This window comes from Phoxinus phoxinus, assembly GCF_949152265.1.
Source record: "Phoxinus phoxinus genome assembly, chromosome: 6".
Classification (NCBI taxonomy): domain Eukaryota; kingdom Metazoa; phylum Chordata; class Actinopteri; order Cypriniformes; family Leuciscidae; genus Phoxinus; species Phoxinus phoxinus.
In genome coordinates this window covers 29,414,757-29,439,836 of record NC_136881.1, presented here as the reverse complement: position 1 = coordinate 29,439,836, position 25,080 = coordinate 29,414,757, and the positions used below count along the sequence as shown (strand labels likewise).

Sequence of the window (25,080 nt, the reverse complement as noted above, 5' to 3'; positions counted from 1 at the left end):
CTTTTAAACTCACACCGGAACCTTGAAATCTGCTTTTGTGCTGCTGCTGACCCAGAGCGAGTCATGTATAGGTATCAAGTCTTTTCAAGCAAACACTTTCATTTTTTCTGTGTTACAATCATTATTATCACAGAATAACTGGTTTATATAGTTTGGATATAAACACTGATGTCTACTGAAATGATCAAAATAGAGCAAATCACCTTTTGAAAGTAACGTGACGCTTCAAATAACGATTATATCAATTCACCAGTAGATGGTGACAAGTGACTGTTAAAATGTCATTGAATCATTAATTTAAGAGATTCATTCAAAAATGCTGATTCATCCAGTATTGAATCAAGTGAAGTATTTATAAGTGAGTCATTAAATCATTTATTCAAACCGTTAATTCAGATTAACTAAACGTTTTAAATAGACTGCAATAAATGTTGTGTTATTTTGTTTAGTTGTCTGTTCAGAATCATGGGAGAATCATGATCTCAGTTTAACCAGAATCGTGCAGCTCTACTCCAGAGGCTTCTTCACCTTTTATGCGATGATACGAACAGTAACAATGGCATTGTTTCCCCCCCCCATATCCATTCCAGCGTGAGTCCTCGTCCTTTTAAAATGCATGCACAGTGGATTCGCAGCAAAGAAAACAGCAACTTCTTGACGCAATCCAAACACGAACCGAACTCTTCCAGGTCTCAGCTACAACTATAGTTTTTGAGGGCGGGTCAAAGTAGACTTTGTTCGCGCACAACCAATGAAGACCATAGGCTGGCATTATGTAAATTTATTAAACTTTTACGTAGGTATGTAACAGGAAGTGAGACTGGAATTGCTTACGACTCATTTCATGTAAATGTAAACATTAACAGATATACAAAATGATTACATGGTCTACTACATTTATAGTTCTATCTCAATATCAGATAATCTAAGTGTTAATGTGGGTTGTTCAGGGGGCGGAACTCTGTTTTGGCACAAGCTAGCCAGACCAGTCAATAGCATAACATAGACTGCCATTGATTTTAGCTCTCGTGGTGACCTTGGCTGCTAATACACAAATAATTTTTTTTTAAAAACTTGATATTTTGGTCCAGGATTTCACATCCATATTCACTAGCATGTTTTATTGAAGTCGATATCTAAATTCAATGTTCTAAAGATAAAATACTTCTTATATAAATTCCATATGGTGCTTGACGCATTACGCAGATTTGCAGAATGAAAGTGTGTCAATGCAGTGGAGTGGAGTGGCCTACAGTCTGTATACTCTCATCTGAGGCAGTGCTAGGCTAGGCTAGGCTAGGCTAGCAGCACATTAACCCTGCTGGCCTAGCGCTCACAATATCTCTGCTTCGCATCATCAGACTTTATCCATTGGTGTAATGATGAATAAAAAGTATTCAGCCTAGTAACACATGTAATGCCAAGACCCACCGCCGGTGGTTTAGAAAGTGTAAATGAGAATTAGAATGTAGAAGAGTAGCTCCGGGGAACTCTTTTTTTTGTCTTTGAAATATTGTACTAACTGTACTAACAACATGAACATACTGTGATCTACTGTTAATGGATGCCCAGCATTTTCTTTAAAGCTGAAAATGCATTTTATTGACATTGATTGTAGTACTATTGTATGTTGAAAATCCATGTTTACAGAACAAAAATATACTTTGCATATACAGTATGCTATGATTATACACAGGGAGTGGGTCTGACATTCTGCTTACAGAAAAAAAAAATGCTACAATAAAAACCCTTCAATTGGTTAACTGTAAGTTACCTTACCATATATTGTGAAAAACTGTAAACATTGCATTTTATGTAAATACTGTAAAACACTGTTAATGTATGACTTTTGCAAGTAAACAATGCAAATACTGTGTAAATTTACAGTGGAAAAACAGTAAAAGGACACTGACACATATCATATATGATTATATTTTGTATAAATTATTTTGATTCTCATCATTTTTGTTATTAGTAATGTACATTAGGATGTTTTGTGTTATATGTTCTATTATTCAGTTCATGCTTATTGCATCATTTTAGTGTTGTATGTTATTCTGATGGCATTTTGTCTTTGTGTATATGAATCTGCGCACCATCTACACGAGTATTGGTCTATTTTGCTAGTTCAAGTATAGGTATATTAACATTATATCATAAAATATACAGACACCAATATCCATCCCAACATTGCCACCATATATTTAATGGTAAATTCTTGGCAACCAAATCTGCCTTTTTTTTTTTACCATACATTTTAAAATATATTGTGTACAGTTTAGTCTGGAGTTTCACAAAACTGATTCAGTTACTAATTGAGACCTCAATATTCCCATCTATTTGAATCTTAACTTGGCCTAGGACCCTATTAAGCTGGGTCTAAAATTTAGAATTAATTCGGTCTAAAAATAGCTAAACTGATCATTTTAAAAACAACGTTGAGGAAATTTGCCTATTAAAAAAATGAAGTTGTTCTAGCAACCTCTGATAAGTGTCCTGCTTTGCTTTTGACTGCCAGCTGTGTCACATGGCCCAATCCACTCACATGTCCTAAATATGAATTCAAAGTGATGGTTTATATGTCTATTTATATACTGTGGATGTAACCAATATGTTTTCGGGGTCACTGAGGTGTGCTTTGCTAAATTTACATGCATTTGTGGTGCATTCTGACGTGGCTACACATAAACAAGGCTTAAGTCTGTCCTACAACCTGTTTTAGTCCTGCCAGTCAGTCTGGTGACCCTAATCCATTACCTACCTATCAGTAAGAGAGAGAGAGAGTGTGTGTGGATGTGTGTCTTATGGGTGGAGTTGAACTAGTTTGAAGCTGCTGGGCTGCCATATGGGACGTGATGTAATTCGTAGGCATGGTGAATGTGTGGGAGAGGGTGACTGTCATACTATACTGATTGATGTATCAATGTGGCGTATTTTAAGATTAGTAGTATGTAAAGCCATTTTAATATGTGGTTCCCCATCTTTTGTAATGTAGAATGTTAATGGAAAGTTTAGAATGTTAATGTGGAATGTAGAATCTTAATGGAAAGTTTAGAATGTTAACGTAGAATGTTAATGGAAAGTTTGTACCTAGAAAAACGCACTTTCACCTAAAGGGATTGAGGGAAAAAAAATAGTGATTTGCAGTTTCAGCCATTTGCTGAAAGATTTTGATTTGCACTTGGCTCTTGATCTATGCCTCAACTATTGCAGGCCTTCCCAGAGTGAACAGCGTCACAGCACAAGTGGAAAGCATGGCCTATACAATAGGGCTCCAAGGGTAGTGCTGGCCACATTTGGTGTGTACAAGCAAACACTTTTTTTTCTGGTTTGTTGTCATGGAGACAGATCTTTTGTGTCCTCTCCCACAAAAAAATGAGGTCACCTCTCGTTCAGTGGGCAGCTGTGAGGATTTAGGTAGGCTCTCTCTCTCTTTCTTTCTCTGTTTCTTTGTACTTTTTTAAGATGTAGTGCTAACAAAGTACAAGATACATGGGTTGTTGAGCGACAATCTTATAATCATGGAATTGTGATGTAATATTGCATTGTTTAGATAAACAGAAATCACATTTTCAATTCGAAAATCATCAGTCATTGTCAGTCGTTGAAAGTTTTATCATGTTTTTAGACTCACTTTTCCACTCTTGCATCTAGTCTTCTATGGAATCTTGAGGTTTCATAACAAGTTTCTGCACTATTAAACTATTTAGAAAAAAGAGGAACCTTACTTTTAAATTAGCATTTTTGCCATTCATGAATCAAACATTTTAAAAATTATCATAAAATAATCAAACCTTAAAATATACAAGACTACAAGCATGTTTTACATATCAAATAGGTAACAAATCTGTGCCCCACTGAACCTCATTCACTCGCTCCCACTCAATGTGATATATGTTTACATCATAGATCACCAAGGAGATTAGTCAGGTGACCAAGCCTCCATCTTCTCTCAGTGGTGTGGTCGCACCCCTGAATTGACTGAGCGTTTTTCAGGTATCAATAGGCTAGAAAATTAGCTTTATTATCCAACGTTGGTTCTAATAATACAGTAATTCTGGAAGATCAGGCTGCAGATGGACATTTGTTTGATATTCAAAACGTTTTGAATATTCAAGACAGAGTGACAGCCTTAGAAGAATGAAAGATATGAGATTAAAAAATACATTTATGCTAGAAAACATTTTGCTGCTCTCTTTTTTCCCCCTGCATTGGTTTTGGACATTTTGGATTCCTGCCTCCACCTAGTGTTGCCTCAGTCAAACTTCTACCTGAGTTTAATAAGGTTATGATGGTGACATCTCTCACAGAAGATTCTTTTCCCCCATTTGTTGTAAAGCACAACTGCCCTTTCATCATAATTAATATCACAGTTAATATCAGTAGTTTTTATTTTATTTTATTTTACCATTTAAAAGGCCGGCCCATAGTGAGGAACAGAAGGGCTAACAAAATTATTCTTATTATTGTTTATATTGTTTAGTAGTAGGGGAGCGCGGGGCACAACCTAACGCGGGGCTAAATGTAACACGGACCTTTTACGTAGTTACTCAGGGTCACGCGGGTTGTATTTACGCTCTTTTTCTCTCGCTGCCAGAAGACGGTCTCCCGTGGATTTGTGAATAGTTTTGGTAATATTTTGTAAAGATACGGGACAAAGAGTGTTTTGACACCATCTAAGTATTTTTTTTCATCATACGTATTTTTCTGTTTCTGAGTTGTGTGTGTATGTCACCAAATCTAACTTTATATTGCCTTAATCACTGTCTTGTTGGCTAAAACATGGCACCATTTTGAAACATGTCAGCAACTCCTAGCAACTGTTAGCTAGGTTTAAAATATTTTTTACACAGCGGGGTTAGTTGTAGCACAGTGTTACAACTAAGCCGCCAAGTGTTCACAATATTGTAGGCTATGGGATTTGTTTACTATATTGATCACTTGTTTATTTATTAAAAATATTGCCTGTTTTCATGTAATAAACACTTTAAAATGTGATTTTAAGCTTGTTTTTATTATTATTACTGTTACTATTAATAATAATAATAATTTTGCATGCAAAACTGTGCAGCCCTTTCCTATATCTCTATCCATGATATTGATCCATAATAGAAGGATGATTGGATGAGGGATGGATGTATGGATATCTATCTATACAGATGTACAAACAATATCAAACTATACAGATAAAATAGTACTGAATTATGTGTGTTACACACAAGTGTTACAACTAACCCCTCTGTCTGTTACAACTAACCCCGCATATGGGGTAAGTTGTAACATTTGCACTTTCTTTCACTTTCAGTGCAACTGTACGAAAATGGAAGGTCCTAGAAAAAATTTTTAAGTGTTCATTTGTAGCAGAGATGTGTATGTTTCTTGTGTAAAAAAAAAGATTAATCTAACCTAATTATTTTTTAAATAATTGAGCCAAAACCAAAATGCGTTAGGTTGTGCCCCGCTCTCCCCTATTCCAGATCTGTATTGATATCAATTGCCCAACAGTGCACTGCTAAGTGGACTTCACAGGATATTCAGACATTTTAAGTGTGGTTCCAGATTGTTAGAAGAGTAGGCTACATATACATTAGGCTACAAGTGAAGAGCACTGCAAATGGCATTCGAAATTCACTAGGTAAATCATTTCACAGGAAGTGGAGAGGGAAGTTTACCCAAATCTTGCGCTAAAATGAGTTACGGTTCTAGCACTTTTAGTCAGCTTAATTCCCCTCAAGTGTGGTTTCACAACAGTCTCTTATTAAATGTAGAGGTTTTACTGTGGGCGATATACTGGTACACAATTAACCGGTGAAATTTGTCAACAATTTGCTGCGTGGTCACGAAAGCTTGCATGCGTATTTTAGCATTTGCAGTTTAAAAACAGGTGATTTTACGGAGTAATTTATGTCTTAAGTGAACGCAAACACAGTTGAGAAAGAAAATGCACGAGTATATTGGATCTGTGCAGTCGGTCTTAAAGTGACAGCATCCAAATTTACATGCTAATCAAACAACAAAAAAGAGAGAAAATCTCTCACTGCTGAATCAATTTTGTAACTTTAATAAGAATAAATGTATATTTAATTTGCACAGTAAAGACTATGCATTGTTTTATTTTATGCATTTGATTACTTTATACATTTTATGTAGTATTTCTAGTGCATGAATTTTTTCAGGTAGGTCTATTTCATTTGTGTCTTTTTTCTGTTGTAGTTTGTTTTCTTTGCTCTCTCTTTATTACTGTTTGCTTGTCTTCGGTAAGCTTGGGTTTATTTAGGCTAGTAAAGTTTATTTAAATGATATTGAAAATGTTTTTTTAAATGATATTGAAAATGGTGATAAGAATTCTGAAATTTCAATGGTAACATTTTTTTTTTTTAAATATCGTAACTTTATTTAAAGCAAAAATAACTATATTGGTGATATATATTGTTATTGTAAAATAAAATTACTCATATCATGATATAAGATTTTGGTCATATCGCACACCACTATGACATTATATTTTCTATAAATTGACAGAGCTATTATATACACTTGTGTAGTGAACACTGCGCAGGGTCCCTGTAATTGGAAGGCAGCTTATAGTTAAAGGCTCATGCATATCCTTGAAACTTTGAGTGACATGAAAAATATGAAAGCATGAAAAATATATCCACCCTTTTTTAGTACAAATTCAAAATACACTTGATACTGGTCTTTTCCCCATTAAATGAACTATCATAAATTACTTTGCTTAACACATTTCAGACAGTGAAGTGTTTGCCATTTTCATTGACTCACTGGGTTAAATGTTTGCAGCAAATGCTACATTCTTAAACAATTTTAGAAGCTGTGATACATTGATTGTAAGTTATAACATGGTAAATTATCTCTCATCTCTTGACCTCATCTTCACTCTCTCTCTCTTTCTTCCCCCTTCCTGTCAAATGCTTACGCCCAGTGGGATGACGTCACCTTAGATGTGCTTGCAGCCACACAAGCCGGCTTTCACAAAGACTCAATGCTGTATTTTAGTGTGAATAATGTGACACTATTTGAGGACACTATTTCAGAAAGAGAGAGGATAATAAACAAAGGTTAACTTTGTTTTATTGGCTTGCGGTCCCAGAGACCCCATTGGTGTAGGGCTATGCAAAAATATTAATAATGTACATGCATCAATAATAATGCTTTCATTCATTATAGTGCTTTATTCATGTTTTTATATCTGGGGTCTATAGTTTAAATATGTTGATCTTATGAAAACAAAGTCATAAAGTAGCATCCTGATATTATGATAAGTATGTTTTTTGAGGTTTTGAAACCATATTTGAGTCTCTCAGAGCCCAAACAGAACATTAGGTTTAATGCTGTTTTTGTATAAAGCGCAAGTTTCTTTGCAGGACGGGCTGTTTGTTTGTTCTATTCATAGTCCTGTTTGTGATCATAAATGTCATAGCTGTCTGTTCCCCATGACTATTGATGATGACCAGGCAGGCACAGATGGAATCTACTGACTTTTCTGCATTTTCTGCTCTGCACAATTCAAAGAGAAAATCTAATGGATTTAAACATGGTAACATTTTTACTATTACACTTATAAATGGGGTCAGTAAGATTCAAAATCTTTTTGAAAGAAGTCTCTGATGCTCATCACCAGAGCCGCATTTGATAAATAATAATAATAATACAGTTAAAACAGTAATATTACAAATATTTCAAATAAGTGTTTCCTGTTTTAATATATTTTAAAATGTAATTTATTTATGTGATGACAAAGCAGAATTTTCAGCATCATTACTCTAGTCTTCAGTGTCACATGATCCTTCAGAAATCATTCTAATATGATGATTTGCTGCTCAAGAAACATTTATTATAATTATCATAGTTGAAAACAGTTGTGCTAATAATTTTGTTGAAACCATGATTCTTCTTTCATTTTTATCTTTAACATGTTTATATACTCCACTCCATACTACTCCAAGAGTAAGAGATGATGATGATGTGTGTGTGTGTGTGCGTGCATGTGTGTGCGTGCGTGCGTGTAATACGGGTTATTTACCTAAATGGCCTTTGAGGTTGAGCAGGTTTTGCTTAGTCTTGCAGCCAACGTACTCTTCTCAATTTTTCACTACCAAGATTGAGTGTGTAGCACAAGAGCAGGAATGGAGACAGGAAGAACAGGAGGGTGGGTGCGAGAGAGAGAGAGAGAGAGAGAGAGAGAGAGAGAGAGAGAGAGAGAGAGAGAGAGAGAGAGAGAGAGAGAGAGAGAGAGAGAGAGAGAGAGAGAGAGAGAGAGAGAGAGAGAAATCCTGGAGTAGCAGCACACTTCTGAGGAACAAGAGAGAGCAACTGGGATGCGTTGCCATAACAACGAATTCAGCAGGCCACCTACTAGCTTGTGTGTGTGTGTGTGCGCGCGTGCGTGTGTGTGTGTGTGTGTGTGTGTGTGTGAGAGACGGAGGAGAGGGTAGAGCAAAAAGAGGTGTGTGTGTGTGTGTGTGTGTGTGTGCCAGTAAGCAGTGCTGAAGGAGAGTATAAAAAAAAGGTGTGGATGAAGCTTGCTTGTGATTGGTCACACCTCTCCTGTCTTTGTGTGGAGTGGAGCATGTTGGGTAATTGTCCATCGTCAGAGCCACCTTTTCTGATGGCTGCAGTACAGGAGCTGAGGGAGGGGTCTCTCTGCGCCTCCCTCCATTCTGCTCTCTCTCTCTCTCTCTCTCTCACACACACACACACACACACACACACATCCTCACACCCACTCTCCTCCCCCTACTAAAGTAAAAACAATAAAATTCATAATGGAGAGCAAGTGAATTTAGCTCTAACATGCTGATACCTCACAAAAACAACACTAGGCTACCAGCCTCCCCTACAGTCACGAATGCTTCTTAAGTCATTTAGACTAGAGGGTTACGAGCAGCACGTTGCTGTCTGTACATACTCTGCTTGAACAGTAAGACAGCCGGCTGGGATTTGAGTGATGGTCCTTTGCCTGCCACACACACACACACACACACACACACACACACACACACACACACACACACACACACACACACACACACACACACACACCCACCAGGAGAGCAGCAGCTCCGTGTGGATGATGTCATCCTATCTGCATCCTGCAGTGTTAGCAGCGCAGCTTCAGACCCTTTGTTGCCCTTCATGCTAGATTCGGACCAGTTTTATGCTTTCTTTTAGCATGGTGAGCTAAGTAGCGAAGCATAACATCATCTTTAAAGGTTAAAGGAGTTGTTCAGGCTTACAGTTTAACCTCTGTGTAAAAGATATGGTTTTTCTTATGATATTTTTGGGCTTCTTTCAAAGCACGTGAACAGACACTTGATCAGTGTTTATTTTGCTGCTAATCAGTTTGGACATCATCTCCAAGCGATAAAGATTGCTAAAGTGTACAATTTATGATTGTTTTATGAACAATGCTATATAATTATACATTGTAATATCATCCCAACCTCTCCTTTGACCGAATTGAACTTAATTTCAATATAAAAAACTGTATAAATGATCCATAATATTAATCTTGCCTTGCCAGCAATGGTTTAGATAATGCTGACTCAGTTCTCACTATTATCTCACAATAGTGGGTAATACATAAATTATATAAAATATTCTTTATTATATTCCATTATTACTCAAAAGTCATTTCAGGGGCATTTTAGTTTTCATGAAAAAGTGCAAAAGTGAAGTATAATCTCTCAGATGTATTATGTGATATAACATGTTTGATTGCTCTGAGCTGTGTTTCTAGTAAATCCAATATGCATGGGTGCTTTTTTGGGATCAATATTGACGCATGGCCTGGGGTCTTTCTGCCTACGCAGGCAGAGGGGCTTATCGCTGAGTCGTCAGTATAAGGTCACATTTGGCAACATGTGATCACACACCCTGGATGACCCTCATGCTACTGTCGTGACCGGATAACATCTTGAAAGCTCCACGCCCCTCCCTGGCCTTAAACTCCTCTTTTCTCCTCTCTCTCTTAACAGGTCCCACATTAATACTATTGGAGACATCTTGAACTTCAGCATAATTATCCTTAGTTTTTATTTTATTTTGTTGATTACTTGTTGGGCAACTGATTGGTCCTAAAATATAACGTATTTTTAATGCAACACAAACATGTTCTAGTAAAGTAGGACTGAACTTTTTTGTGTGTGTGTCTCTCTCTCTCTCTCTCTCTCTCTCTCTCTCTCTCTCTCTCTCTAGGCGATGTATCTCCAATCAGTATGTCACCCATCAGTCAGTCTCAGTTCATCCCACTGGGAGAGATTCTGTGTCTGGCCATCTCAGCCATGAACTCTGCCCGCAAGGCTGTCACACAAGATGCGCTGACGGAGCACCTTGCCACCTGCTTCCCGGGTAGCCCTCCAAACACACTTATGTACTAGGGCTGGGAGGGCAAAATGATACACCAAACTATCTGGATTTTTTTTAACGATTTTATATATATATATATATATTTTTATGAATTCCAGATTCGATATTAATTAATATTAAAGGCACATTATGTAAGATTTTTGGATCAAAATATCCATATTTTTTGTTGATTTGTGTACTTACATTATTCCAAATGTTTCTAAGAATCTTTAAATCCAGAGAAATTAGCGTGTTTTACCAGGTTTATTCGTTTTAACCAGGACACGGACCATGACTGTGCGTTGCCTATCAATGACATTATACCCTGACGTTACCCTCAATTTCCGGTTTTATTTTGTAGAAACAATGGAAATACCAAAGACTCTTTAATATAGTATGAGTTTTATTAGACAAGTGTGCAACTGTTTGGATGCATTCATTGACAGAAAACTAATCACTGTTATACAGCTCAACACGGTTAGTCTTTTTGTTTAAATCTCGTTTTCTTGATTTATTGCGAGTACCATATTTACCATGCCTAATATCGATCTAGCTCACTGCAGTGTGAAATGAGTCTCATATAGTAGCCGCCAAGGGAACACACAGAGTAGCAAAGAGTAGCATTATAACAACTTTCAACACACTCAAATGTATCTAATATGATAAAACAGCGCTGCATTACCCCACATTCGCATGATCGGAAGAAGCGGAATCGGTCTGAGGCATAATAAAAGCTCCACTGCTCTCAAGCTGTGTGTCGTGCTTGTCTCTTATTAGCAATCGCTCCAGCGGCCTCGTTCCGCTCCAATGCCTTTCGTAACGTCAATAAATCTTTAAATACATTACTGGTCAACCATGAATATGATTTCTGCCCCGGGTCCCGTCGTATTCTTCACCGGCTGTAGAGGTGAAGACAACAAAGCCCATAATTCCGCGAAATCAAGGGGTCATCAAGCTACCCCTTTGTTTTGAATAAATGACCTCAAGTGGCAAAAAATTACACAGTGTGCCTTTAAATTTCTTTATTTTAGTCTAGACAAGGCGAAAGAAAGTTACCCCTTATTTCAGTAGAGGCGGTATGTGTTGAAAACAGTGAGCATTGCATGACGTCATATCGAGAAAGTGATTAATGGCCGACGGAGAGTCATTTAGGGATTGCGACCTGCACCATCATGTTTAAGTGCATTCAACGTTTCCCCATGGTCTAGAGTTAAAAAAGCAAGCAAGAATCGCAATACACAGGAATATAGAATCGCAATACATATCGTATCGGCACACAAGTATCATGATAGTAAAAGTTTATTTTTTACCCACGACAAATGTTTTTCCTCTCTACAGATAAAAACGTCATCAAAATGAGTCCCGTTCACACGGATCCACGGAAACGACTAAAAAAACGCTGTATTATGCATGCCATACAAGTAATTGGCAATGTTACTTTGTAAAGAAAGACTACGCTTCACCATTCTCACAGATTCACGTTTTTGAAGTTTACACTGGGATGAGTTTCAAAACATATTTCAAAGTTTGCGTTCTCAGGCCACCAAAACGGCGTCGTCGTGTAAATGAACAGCTAGAACACATTAAAAGTATGCGGTTTTCAGTTAAAAACGGTGTCGTGTAAGCAGCTCTTAAGTTTATAACTAATGATTTTTACAACGAAAATGAATCAAAGTTTTTTTTAATTACTTAAGCTAGACAATGACTTTCTTCTAGAGCTGCTGTACAGCCAAAACTATATTTTTTGTATTAATTTCCTATTATCACTGTAAAGATGCTTTGAAACAGTCTGTATTGTAAAAAGCGCTATATAAATGAAGGTGAGTAGTTTCGAATTGAGAGATAGGTGTATCATCCCAGCCCTATTGTGTACACACACACACACACACACACACACGCACACACACGAACACACGCACGCACATACACGCGCACACACACACGCACACACATATTATAATAATATACATTTTATAAAAAATATTTTTGGAACAAAATGTGTTTCTAAACTATTGTAATTGTTGGTTATGATTATTATTGGGACTGTTTTGGAGTGGACAATACAATTAGTTTTTCTGCCTTAATATTATTTCATGGTAGCCTACTGGTGGAAATAAAAGTTATGATGACACTATTTTTCCCATGGGAAACTCCAACAGTTTACAGTTTCAGAAAAAGGTGAATGTCCAAAGCAAATTTTTTTGTATTTAATCAAACATTATTTTTTAATAATCTCTGTAGAATGAGCCTGTTGTACACCTTCTGCTGCCCAGCGATGTTCAGAGAAATCAGTCAATCAATGTGCAAAGTGTGCAAACTTCACTTGAATAGTCTGCCTGCTTTCCTTTAAAGAAGGAGTGGGAAAAAAGAAAAAATGAACAGAGGCTCTGGGTTGCGTCATGTTGGTATGGCAACTACCACTGTATGATGTAATGGCAGGCAACACTTAACCCTGACTAGTTACAGCTTATCTGCTCCTTTATCCGTTGTGTGTGTGTTTCTGTGATTGAGAGTGTTGAAAAGCTGATTTGGGTGTAGTGAGGACTTGAGTGCAGCGAGGACACCATGTACCCTGTAGTGCAGTCTACCCTGTTGGTGCTCCTTGTCTGTGAGTTACAGACGATGTTTACTTAGTTTACACTTGTGACTCAAATAATACTAAACTCAAAGAAACATCCACAGTACTGAGTCATGTCACAAATATGATGTATGTCTTTGAGTGCTTTAGAGCCATTTTAGTTGTATATGAATATATTTTTATAAATAGGATTGAATTTTTTATTTTAATAAAGTACGTGGTTTTCACAATATGGTCTTGGACCACTGGTGTAAAAAGTAAAATATCTACACTACTTAAATGGTTGATAATTGTTTTGGTAGTTTCTCCCAGATTAAGATTTTATTATTATTATTTTTATCTAATCATTTTTGTAAAAAAATTTTTTTATCATCGTTTGAGTTAATCTTATGAAGGAGGACCCCTTTGTTAAGTCACACAATGGCAGTTTTTGTCTTGTTATTACATTGAGGGGCTTACAGACGTGATGATGAAAGATGAGGTAATGGCTGGTTTGTTGTGATTGGTGGTGACATAAATCAGCAACCAATGCTCTTCTTTTGATTGGCCTTCTATAGTTATTTATATATATACTCACAGTTAATCCTACTTTTGGCATGTCAGAACTGTTTTGGATAATGCTGACATCAACATGAATCCACTAATCTGCCCCCCCCCCAAACTTTTTCCTCCACCCACTCTTCCTCACACTTTATTTTTCACATCTAAGTGTTTGCCTGTTGATATATTCCTTTGACAAATTAATTGGTACTGATTTAAGTTTTATTATTATCATATCACAAATGTTAGCCTAATAGAAAACACTGTGTCAGCACTTACATTTAGCCTGCACTATGAAAATGATTATGAAATTGACATATGGTTGTATTTTCTTCAGGTGTACCCACTCCGAGTCCAGAGATCCTGCGGCACACGCTGAACATGTTGGTTCGGGAGAGGAAGATCTACCCCACACCAGAAGGCTACTTCATTGTTACTCCACAGACCTACTTCATCACCCCGTCCCTCATCCGCACCAACAGCAAGTGGTACCACCTGGACGAGCGGCATCCAGAGCGACAGCAGCAGCAACAACAGCAGCAGCAGCAGCAACAGCTTCAACAACAGCAGCAACAGCTTCAACAACAGCAGCAACAGCTTCAACAGCAACAGCCGCCACCTCAACAACAATGCACATCACCACAATCTGGAACCATCACTCCCTCCACCTCTGGCTGTGTACGAGAAAGGCCTAACCCTAAGAACCACTGCGACTCCTATAATACCTACCGCGATGAGGTGCCCAGCATTCATACCTCCACAATTCAAAGGAAATCCCCAAAAGAACCCAAAGGAGATCCCCCTTCATACCCACAACCCCCACCCCCTCCAGCTACCATTCAGCACCCACCTGACCCCACCGATAAGAGCAAGAGCATGACCGCCACCTTCTCTTACAAGACAGACACGCTAACCAAGAAGAAGGAGGGCAGTGGTGGGGGCAGCAGTGAGAGGCAGTCTAAGAAGTTTGGGCTGAAGCTGTTCCGCTTGAGCTTCAAAAAGGACAAGACCAAACATCTGGCCACCTTTTCAGCACAGTTCCCTCCAGAGGAGTGGCCCTTAAGGGATGAGGACACACCGTCGGCCGCAGCGATCCCCCGTGAGGTGGAGATGGAGATCATTCGCCGCATCAACCCAGACCTGACAGTGGAGAACGTGGCCCGTCACACAGCTGTCATGAAGCGGCTGGAGGAGGAACGAGCTCAGCGCCTCAAGGCCAGCTCAGCACAGCACAGTGCCCGCAGTCGCCGCAGCCGAGGTCACCGGCGTGTACCACACGGGAAGTCGCGTTCGCACAGCAAGACGCGAGCTTCTCGGGGAGACCCCTCAGAGGGCTCCAATCTGGACCTGCCAGCAGTCAGCCTGGAAAGGGACTACCGTTTTTTCAGCCATTCTCTGGTACGCTCGCCAAGAGAGGGAATGTACACTGTGGAACGCAGAAGCGGTGGTGCCTATCTTGTCCACAGCAACCCCAACATTGCTGAGTCACACTTTCCTGTCACCCCGGAGTGGGATGTTTCAGGGGAGCTTGCAAAGAGGCGGACAGAGATGCCTTTCCCTGAGCCTTCACGTGGGACGTCACATTCTAGAGTGCACCGGAGCCACAGCCACACTCAGGACCGCAAGTCACGTAACGAGCGGCCCGATAAGGCTAAAGAGCGATCACGTTCTATGGACAACTCCAAGGGCCCGCTGGGAGGTGGGAGCTCAACGCTTGGCACAGCTGAGGATTACGACCGCAGTCCTGATGACAGAAGCCGATACTATACCGACGATGGGACGCTAAGGGCCTCCTCTCAAAAGGCCCCGCACTATTCATGCATCATGTTTTCTGCTGCCAAGTTTAGCTCGGAAATGTCTGTACTTGATATAGGCAAAATGAGTTTGGATGAATCGAGGCTCTGTAGCCCTCTAGAACGGAACAAGAGCAGGGACAGCCTCCCAGCCTACAGTGACCTGAAGGCCCTGTCGCCAAAGCCTTTGGCTGATGACTACTTTCAGTGCAATACATCGAATGAAACAATCCTTACTGCCCCGCTGCCTCTGGGCAAATCTGACCATGACACTTTAACTCCATCTGACGGAATCCGCAAGGGCTCTCCAGCTGACCGGCAGACACCGCACCTCCCCTCTCCTCACCCCTTGGAGTACAAAGAGGACTCCTCGACAAAGGGGCACAACGGTTCTGGCAAACCCACACCGAGCCAGACACCTGAGCCTATGCCCAATGGACGGTTGATACAGCACCAACACAACACTGACCCAGGGGGCGGGGGAGGTGGTTGTAGCACTGGTGGCGGGGTGGACAAGAGGAAAGAGATTTTCAGTAAGGACACTTTGTTCAAACCGCCACTCAATGTTTTGACTGTGAGCTATGTGGACAGTGGCTACTCAAAGTCAGGCACTTTGCGTAAGACTCCGCATATGAAATCATCCGAGGTCCTTGACACTCTGGAGACCCAACAGCCACCTAACTCCACCCCTTTGTCTGCTTCTGCCCCGGCACCTACAGGCACAGATCAGGGTGCTCCCTCCACATCTGAAGCTGCTTTTGACTATTACAACGTGTCAGATGATGACGATGAGGAGGAGGTAGAGGAGGCCTCCCGTAAAGAGGCGGCTCCGACAGAAACAAAGGGGCGGGCAGGGGCCGGAGATGGTGGTGGTGGAGGTGGTGGGACCATGCAGTGGTTGCTAGAACGGGAGAAAGACCGGGATTTACAGCGGAAATTTGAGAACAACTTGACTCTACTTAGCCCTAAGGAGAGCGAGAATAATAACAGCCAGAAGACTGCTCACTCGGCACGGCTGGACAGCATGGACAGCAGTAGTGTGACTGTAGACAGTGGGTTTAACTCCCCTCGGTAAGTACTTGCTCCATAGAAAGAAGATGCTACAATTGAAAACCCATATTTGAGTGTACATCGTTGATCGTGAACAAGTGTTTAGTGCCTCAATTTATTGCCAATAATCTTGTTTAATCTTGTCATAAGATTAAACTAATTAATATAAATTGCTAAATTGCCAGAATCAACTTTTCTTTTCTGACATCCCACAAAATGACATGGTGTTTATGTCTAATGTCTGGTGTTTTTCATAGGACATATTTTATATGTGTTTTGTTTTATTAAATTTTTTAACTAGACTGCACCTATGAAATGCATGTTTGATTTGAAGCACATTGCTGCCATAGGGCTCATATAATTTCTTATCCCATCTTATACTGAGGTGTATAGCATGGTTTCTCCCCTTTCCTTTGTCAAGGCCACAAACCAGCACAGACAGCCTTTAAGTGGGTTTCCCAGGGCTGTGTATGTGTTAGCAAGCCCTTTATGAGTGAGGGTGAGGACTTTTTTCAGTTGCTAAAAATAGACCCCTTGTGTCTGTATGACTCATTCAGAGGGATATGGCAGGAGTAGAATAACTGAGAGAGCCTACATGTTTTGCACATGTGCTGCCTCTACTGCTTACAATACACTCTTAAGAAAGGCACATAAAATAAAGGGCAATGTACCGTGGTAATATGACGAAAATTTCTGTATTGATTTTTCACAGGTGTTTTGCCCATATTTTGAATTACACATTGCATTGTGTATTATGGTTGAAGGAAATGTCTGTAAACTTAACGGAAAAGGTATTCATTTTCTGCCAAAATATTGTTTTTCTTACAGTATAGTGCAAGTTTGTGTTTTTTAGCCTACCTAATAATGACATTCTGACTGATATGCCAGTTCTTGAAAAGCAAGCTCTATACTAAAAATCTCATAGAAAATTATCTAAACTAAACTTTGCATTAAATTTGTAATGTTTTGAAAATGTGTGTAATGCAATGTACATTATATCATCAGTGCCACGTATTGATGATAAAAGTAAAGGGCCTTGAATATACAAAAGTTGTGGCCCAGGCAGTCACATTGTTATGGAGCTATTTCTGCACTCCCACACACATTTGAAGACCCTTTATCTGAGAGTTGTAATGTGACTGTGCTTTGTTCGCTCCATAAGCTTAGTCTGTATGTCTTGTGTTTGCCTCTAAATTAATAGCCTCAAAAAGCTAAGGAGACAAACTGACACAACTCTCTAATTTTAAGACCCCTAACAGCCCCTACACACACACACACACACACACACACACACGCACGCACGCACACACACACAAATCATTCACTATTTTCTGGATGACTCATAACATTAGTGATGATGTCATTCTACAGCTCCTGGAAAAACACCAACATAGCTCTTGTGCATAGACACAATTTAGTTTGTGACTGATGTGAGGTAGTAATGCAATTATACAGAGTGGGACATACAAAAAAAAAAAACTCTGCACTTTTCTCTATGCAGTACTAATGTTAAATACATCCTATCTGAGTTTAACCTTTGTATTTAAAGGAATAGTTTTCCCCCAAAATATGTCTTTGGACAAAAATTGACAAATTATTGACTTGTATGACTTACTTTCTACCGTGGCACACAAAATAAGGGTTTATTGATTACTGGGACTGGACTTTCATTCCTCAGAAAACACCATGAAAGTATTACTAAATTAGATCTGACTCAAAATAAATATTCAGTTATGAATATGACATTTGCTTCACCTTGGAGAGCTATGTGAAGATTTTCAGTGAATAAAGATTTAAATTACAATCTGTTTCCCACAACACTATAATATGGACCTCTTTTATAGTACTTTAATGGTGCTTTGTGTCATTTTTAAATCGTGTAGGCAATACCTGCCCATTGTAATTTAATGGACAAGAACAGGGAAACCGTCAAAATTTCTGTTTTCTGTGGAAACATTCTGTGGAATACAGTAAATTAAGACTATTCCTGTAAGCCACTTCTACCTTCAATATAAATATATTATTTTGTATATATTATATACTGCTTTGTTATTGTTGGCTTTCAGTGCTTCTTGTTTAGTTGTGCAAATATTGTTATTGTTGTCATCAAGATCTTGATCATGTTTGTACAGCTAAACAATCCTGCAAACCAGAGTAAAACCTCACATAGTGTGAGGTTGTGCATTTTCGCTTTGTCAGGACTTGTGTGATATTGTTTTTCATTATTGTTATCTCGTCTTTAAACCCCACTCTTTTTTCTTTCCATTTCTTCTTCTCTGGTCATTTTCCCCACATCTACCACTTTCTCAGCACACGGGAGAGTCTGGCGTCCAACACCTCAAGCATTGTGGAGAGTAATCGGCGACAGAATCCGGCCCTGAGTCCCGGCCACATGGGTACCACCAGCATCGGCCCCCCATTCAGCTTCCGTGCAATCCCAGAGCCCCCTACCACGCAACCTGAGAAACTGCAGAAATCCCCCAACTGCCTTGCCTCCATCACCAGCGTCTGACATGGGCCCGTCTGGGTTGACGTAGGGTCAGGGTGATCTGCAATGTTGGGGTGCCTAAGTGCAGGAGGTTGGGTGACTCCCTCCATCAAGCACCTCGACTACATGGGGACTGTTAAACCCGCAGGCATGGCTTCCAGAGACTGTTCCCACAGCATCAAAGGTCACTGCAAAAAAAGAGGAAAAAGGGGAAAAATGGAAACGGAAATTTCTCATCATAGGATTTACCTTCACAAGCAATTAATCAGGAAATTCTGCAGTCGGAATCAACCGTTGTTTTCAAAATAGGCTTGAAGTAACTGGTAATTTAACAATGTTTTGTTTTCAAGAGTATATTTTGTCAGTCACAGATTAGAGATCATCCAGACAATGGATTAAGTTTGCACGCATTAAGAAGTAGATGCTGATGTGCTGGTCAAAGGTATTAAAGATTTGTAATATTGGTATGCAGTACAATTTTAAAAAATGAGGCATAAAAGCTCTCATCTGAGCAACATCTAATTCATGCTTCATAAAGTTGTATAATATTCCTAAAAATAAACTCATTTCTCATGACAGTTAGCTGCATTGGTGAAACAATAAGAATCATACTCATAATGCTTATTAAAACAAGTACATAGACTGAATTAGTGGAAAAAATGTTCTCGGTTTGAAATTAAAGATTTTTGTTTTTTTAGAAAAAGTCCTTTTTTGTTTGTTTGTTTTTTTTACCCAAACTTATTGTGCATACAATTACTTTGTATGCAACTTTACACTACGTAATGGATTTACCTGTTTCATTAAAGTTAATATTAATCTCAGGTCATGAACAGTTAACTCTCCTAAGAAGAGGTAAAGCATCAGTTAGTCTGTAATCATGTTTCTGTGGATCGTTTCACCAGTCTTTGTTTTTTTTTAAGGGAATAAAACACATTCTCGGTAGACAAAAATATAAATGATTTCAATTACATTTCTGTCAGATGTAGATTATTTTTATTATGTTGATTCCCTTTTGAAATAAAAACAGCTGTGTGCCAGTGTGAATCCGATACCAAGTCTCATGAACCAGGAGACTTGTGGATGTCATTGTTGGTTTGGAAACATGCTTGTCTTCTTCTGTGTAGCTTGATGGCTCTATTTGTTTTCACGAAAGGAGGAGGATGTTGGAAATCGCAATGCCGGGAACACGGGTGTTGTGTCCAAAAACATCCAAAACACTCCAAGGAAAGGTCATACAGTTCTCTTCCTTTGGGCCAGTGGGATTCAGAGACTCGGCCCTTTTGCTGCTCTGATAAAACCTTTATTTTGAAAAAATGTTCTTTCTTGAGTTGAATCCAGACCACTATGGTGTTTTATTTTCCCTGGGAATTGAGCTGGTTGTCAAGCCATGTCCCTGACCTAAATGCAAAATATGGTCAACAGATGACATGGTTACAAGTTTTGCCACAGCCAACACATTATCTGTATATTCACAATATTCTCAACCTTTTCATGATTTCAATAAATGCTTCTTTTAGGTTGGAACAACTGATTCAGTGAAAGTATGTACACATAATTTGCTCCACTGTTATTTATCATTCCTATCATATGTCAGAGAGGAACATAGATTACATTAGATTTGGGCCTGCCTGTGTTATATACAGTAAGGTTCCGATCCATGAGCAAATGCCCCTTTTCCAAGATTGAACTAAACATTAAAATACTTTCTGGACTATGGCTTTAACTGTTTGGCGTGCCATCTCAATGCACCAGAACTAACGCTCGTGTCCCTTCTGGTAGTGACTCGGTGAGATTTGGGAAAAAGAGCAGAGCTCATGTCACATCCATTGGTGCTATTACGTGGTGATCCTCCCTTTTTGATCTTTTATTTGCTTCTTTTCCCATACCTTCCACAGTTTCATTGCTTTATGATAGGTGTTCAGGTGGATATCCTCCTGTGGGACTTCTTGTTAACCACTTTCAGCTCGCTCCCTCTCACTCGACTATTACCCACACACACAGACACACCTGCAATCAGCCATGCAAACTACCCTAAACCCCACATACATGCACATAACTAGCTACCTCCACCACCTGTGTAACAACAAGGTAGGGACGTGTACAGATTTGGATTCTTTGCCTGTGAAACACAGCGCTATCAGCCTCTTCTCTGTGAATGTTGACGAGGAGCGGCGGACATTGTAACTAAGAGGACTTATTCTAAAGTAATCAGTATTAAGTGCTGTAGTTTCAACTAAATTTTTCTCAGTTTTTGACAGAAGTGTCTTTTACTTATTTGCAAGTTGTGTATAAATCTGTCTAGCACCACATCTACAAAACATTCCCGATTTTATGTTTCCCCTCCGATTTGTGTAAGAAGCCATTTTCAGTTCTCCGCCGCCCCCTTTACATAAATATTTGTTTATCTGCTTCATGATTTCAAGCCCAGTGAGTAACTTCAGTTTGTTGAAAATGCATCTCGACAGAAATCAAGGGACTACATTCTATATTATAAACAAGCACCTCAACAGATAGAATATATTCAAATGAATCATGTCAGGCATCCTCCAGTCCTAAACGTTTTGCCCAAATCAAAAATTGTGCATCTGCCTTCTACTTCTTGGCAATACTGATTACAATAGTATTGTTTTCAGTTTCCCACCTAATATTTGAGAGGTCAGTGGTTAGGGTCCAAACAGCCTCTTAGACCCTGTAGTTGGAGGTGGGATGAAGATTGTGGAAAGACAAAAGCCTCATATATAAATGGTTATTTTAAATCATTGCTAGACATCACAGATGTACATCAGAGAGCCACATTAGACAGAGCAAGCTTCTCATAATGTCAGCTCTATAAATAGATTCTTTCTCAAAACATTTCTTAAAACAATGATTTAAGTCCAGAAGTATAGTTCAGTTTAGTGACAAATACACCTCTGTAGAACTTGAATCACCTTTGAATGGTTTCTGATGGACACTAATACAAACACATGACCTCCTTTACTTGACAAGGCTTTGTCAGAGGATGCATTTTGGGTATGTGTCACATTTTGTGAAATCTAGTTTTAATTTCAAACCCCTTCATCTGGTAATCTTTTTTTTCCCCTTTTTTTGTTGATAGACAAAAGGGAGAAATGCAGCCAAGACTGCCTTGTAAAAAACATGTTTGCACTGAAATGCCTGGCCTCTGGTTGCTGTTAAGTCCATCCAAGACGGATGCTTTGTTTATATTGTAAAATATTTCATATGAAATAAAAATGACCATGAAATGTCTTCCCTTAACATTATGGATTTTAGAACCACGTCAGACAACATTGTTTCTAAATGGTGACAGTGTACAGTATCATACTGTAAATGAAATCAACCTGCCATGCTTAGTATAACTTCAAAAGAAAACTGAAAGATATGAGGGATCTTTTTGTAATGTCTATAATATTTGAAAAGAAGTCCCTATTTGTGTAGTAATGGTGTTTCATCGTTGTGGTAGTATATGTGATAAACCCAGTTGGGAGATTGTGTTACTTTTTCAGACAATAAAATAACATGTTTGGTTATATGTTTTACATTTTCTTGTGTCTTGAAACCGGTGGAATGTCTGTGTTTGGATAATATTAGCTCAGAAGTACATGAAATTTCTCTGTAATATTTTATATATTTTTTAGAATAAATATTCTGGCATGCCAAATTAAATTGAAAGTAAGTTCGAAAACAATTGTGTGAGAAGGGCATGACAGACATTTTTAGGAATTTTAAATATTACACTATAGCAAAAAAAGGGTAAAGTGGGGTTCTTTATAGAACCATGGGTTCTTGACACAATAATGAACCCTTTCGGTTTTATCCAGGGAAAAAATATTGTGTAATACTTTCATGTAGCAATAAAAAATAATTAAAACAATTAATGAATTAAAACTTTTTTTATATAATTTTTTTTATTATACAGACAAAAATATATACTTAAATCATTAAAGAGAAAACATTGTCTGCACTTTTATCTTTTTAAACATTCCTTTCCCACATATATGCTACCTGAATGAGGAATAATTAATTAAAACTTAAACCATTAAATGATGAATCCCTAAAAGATCTATATATGAAGCAACTAACAGAAACCTTTAAGGTCAATAGAGCCTTTTCCTCAAAGAGTGTAAGCATTATATTTATTGCATGTAATCACTTGTTTATGATACATTCTATTTCCCTGTTGTTTTACAGGTTAAAAATAACGAATCATTGAATACTAATTGAATATGATTAATGAAAAAATAGCGGAAACATCAGGGCTTCATAGATGAACTTCATGGATCCCTGTAAAATTGAATCAATAAATAATCTATTTTATTATTGGAAGACAGCAAATTCTAGTGTTAGTTGTATCTTGCCACCATCTAGTGGCTACACAGTGTAAAACAATTTAGGCCTATAGAAAAGAGTAGACTGTAGTTAGTATATTACAGTTCAATGCACATAGATGGAGCAAAGATTCAGTTTAATTTAAGAGAGTTACAACAAATTACGCTGATTTGAATCATAGGCCTACACATGACAAATATCAACGAGCAGAAAAAAAAAACTTTTTTTAAATGGTCAGATGCAGACATAACAGGAGGTTTTCTTATAGGCTAACTGATGTTTTTGTAAACAACCTGTTTAATCACTCTCTGACACACCATGTTAAACTGATACCTGAAATTGTCAAATCAAATTATTATCAGATGTCTGTCAACTAAATTCCGATTCAAATCAGCAATGTGGAACGTAGGCTATTGATATACAAAGCATTGCAATAACAAGAATTAAAACGTGGTGGATGGAAAAATAGGCTATGTTTATTTTGAAAGGCACCTTAAAACACGCTTCAACCATTTATTATGCATACGTTTCTGAACATATTTAAACAACATAGGCCTACTTCGAAAACAGACTTACAGTTTCACATGAATAAGAAAGTGTGAGAGAGAGTCCATTGATTTACATTCTCATGGTCTTCGACGCGTTTCTTAAAGGACAGTATTGGCGCGTGTGCGCCCAGTCTCCGGTGGCCGCGCAGAAAGGACACACATAGTTCCGCAGGATCGGGCAGAGGACCCGTCCGTCTCGGCCTTTCAGTCTGTGAGTCGTGTAAACCTCCTCACTCTCTCTGTTTTGTCGGCAGAAGCCGCAGGTGTCTCGAGGGTAGTCCCGGCTGGAGGAGGACACAGTGGTGCTGGAGGAGCTGCTGCAAGAGCCGGTGCTCATGATGAATCGCTCCGCGGGGGTCACACGCGCAGATACGGCTTCGTCGCGATGCTCGTCCAGCAGCTGCGACAGAGTCCCGCGGATATTCATATAGTCCCGCCACATGAGGAAACAGCCGTCAGCTGCGGGGATGTTCTTCTCGCGCTCGGTCAGAGAGGAGGGCTGCATCATGTCCAGTGTCAGTCAGTCACTGTGTCACCCATGACCCCTGATCATCAGTATTTATAGGAGAATCGTCTGAAGACTCCAGACAGGAATGCGGTCTGTCTGGTGCACTGAACACCTGCCCAGTTTGCGTGAACCCTGGAAGTCTCGCTTGACCGAGCGGAGCGAGGTCCTCGGGGTCACTGCTAGGTCAACCTCCGAGCTCGCGCTTAGTGCCAGACTGAGTGCACGTGCGTCTGTCTGGGTTCTGTGAAATTTTAAACATTGTAACATTTTCAGGGCCATGCACAGACAGTGTGGGGGGCAGGTGGTCAAGTGAAAAAAGCAGTCTTTTCATTAAAAAAAACATCGAAACTAAAGTTAGTTATTAGGCTACTTTCATATTTATTTATTTATTTATTTACATTTATAATAAATAAATTAGCAAAATCAATATTTTAATAGGCTACTAATTATTATACTATTAGGCCTATTGTTTAGATGCATTTACACTGCAATTACAGTTGCAGGAATAATGTTATCAAATTAGTGTTTTAAATGTAAAAGTTTTAATAAAGAAATATGAAATAATGCTTTTCTTTATATGATACGTTTATACAAATCCAGTGGGTTATTTACTAGCATACCCGATTAGCCCAGTATCTTAGGCTACATGCATTTGTACTTGCCCTACATGTATTCACAATAATCTTTAATGTAATCACTTGTTAAATTAAGTGTTAAATGTCCAACTATTTCAGTTAGCCTATACAAATGATGTAACGATGTTCAATTATTCGCTTAGGCTATATATATAGGCCTATATATATTAATTAATTAACAGTGTAAGTTAAATAAATTATGTTCAATTTGTTTTATTATGCACTAGGTATAAGCTAATATTT

The 25,080-nt window shown here is 38.7% G+C and overlaps 2 protein-coding genes across 3 annotated transcripts in view; one reads left to right on the top strand and one right to left on the bottom strand.

Moving 5' to 3' along the window:
• Nucleotides 1-22,341, top strand: part of stox2a (storkhead box 2a) — a gene marked incomplete at its 5' end in the record, with an annotated part of 54,052 nt that extends 31,711 nt beyond the window's left edge. For both annotated transcript variants that reach the window (XM_079615703.1, XM_079615704.1), the window contains 3 exons: nt 10,219-10,371; nt 13,824-16,350; nt 18,640-22,341. In XM_079615703.1, coding sequence (XP_079471829.1) covers nt 10,219-10,371; nt 13,824-16,350; nt 18,640-18,841 — 2,882 coding nt within the window. In that variant the 3' untranslated portion in view covers nt 18,842-22,341. The remainder of the gene's footprint in view (nt 1-10,218; nt 10,372-13,823; nt 16,351-18,639) is intronic.
• Nucleotides 22,342-23,764: 1,423 nt separating this feature from the next.
• On the bottom strand, nt 23,765-24,202 carry LOC307000522 (nanos homolog 1-like; the record flags this gene model as incomplete). Its single annotated transcript, XM_079616165.1, has 1 exon — nt 23,765-24,202. One exon carries the CDS (start codon nt 24,200-24,202, stop codon nt 23,765-23,767), a length of 438 nt encoding a protein of 145 aa, XP_079472291.1.
• Nucleotides 24,203-25,080: the final 878 nt, after the last annotated feature.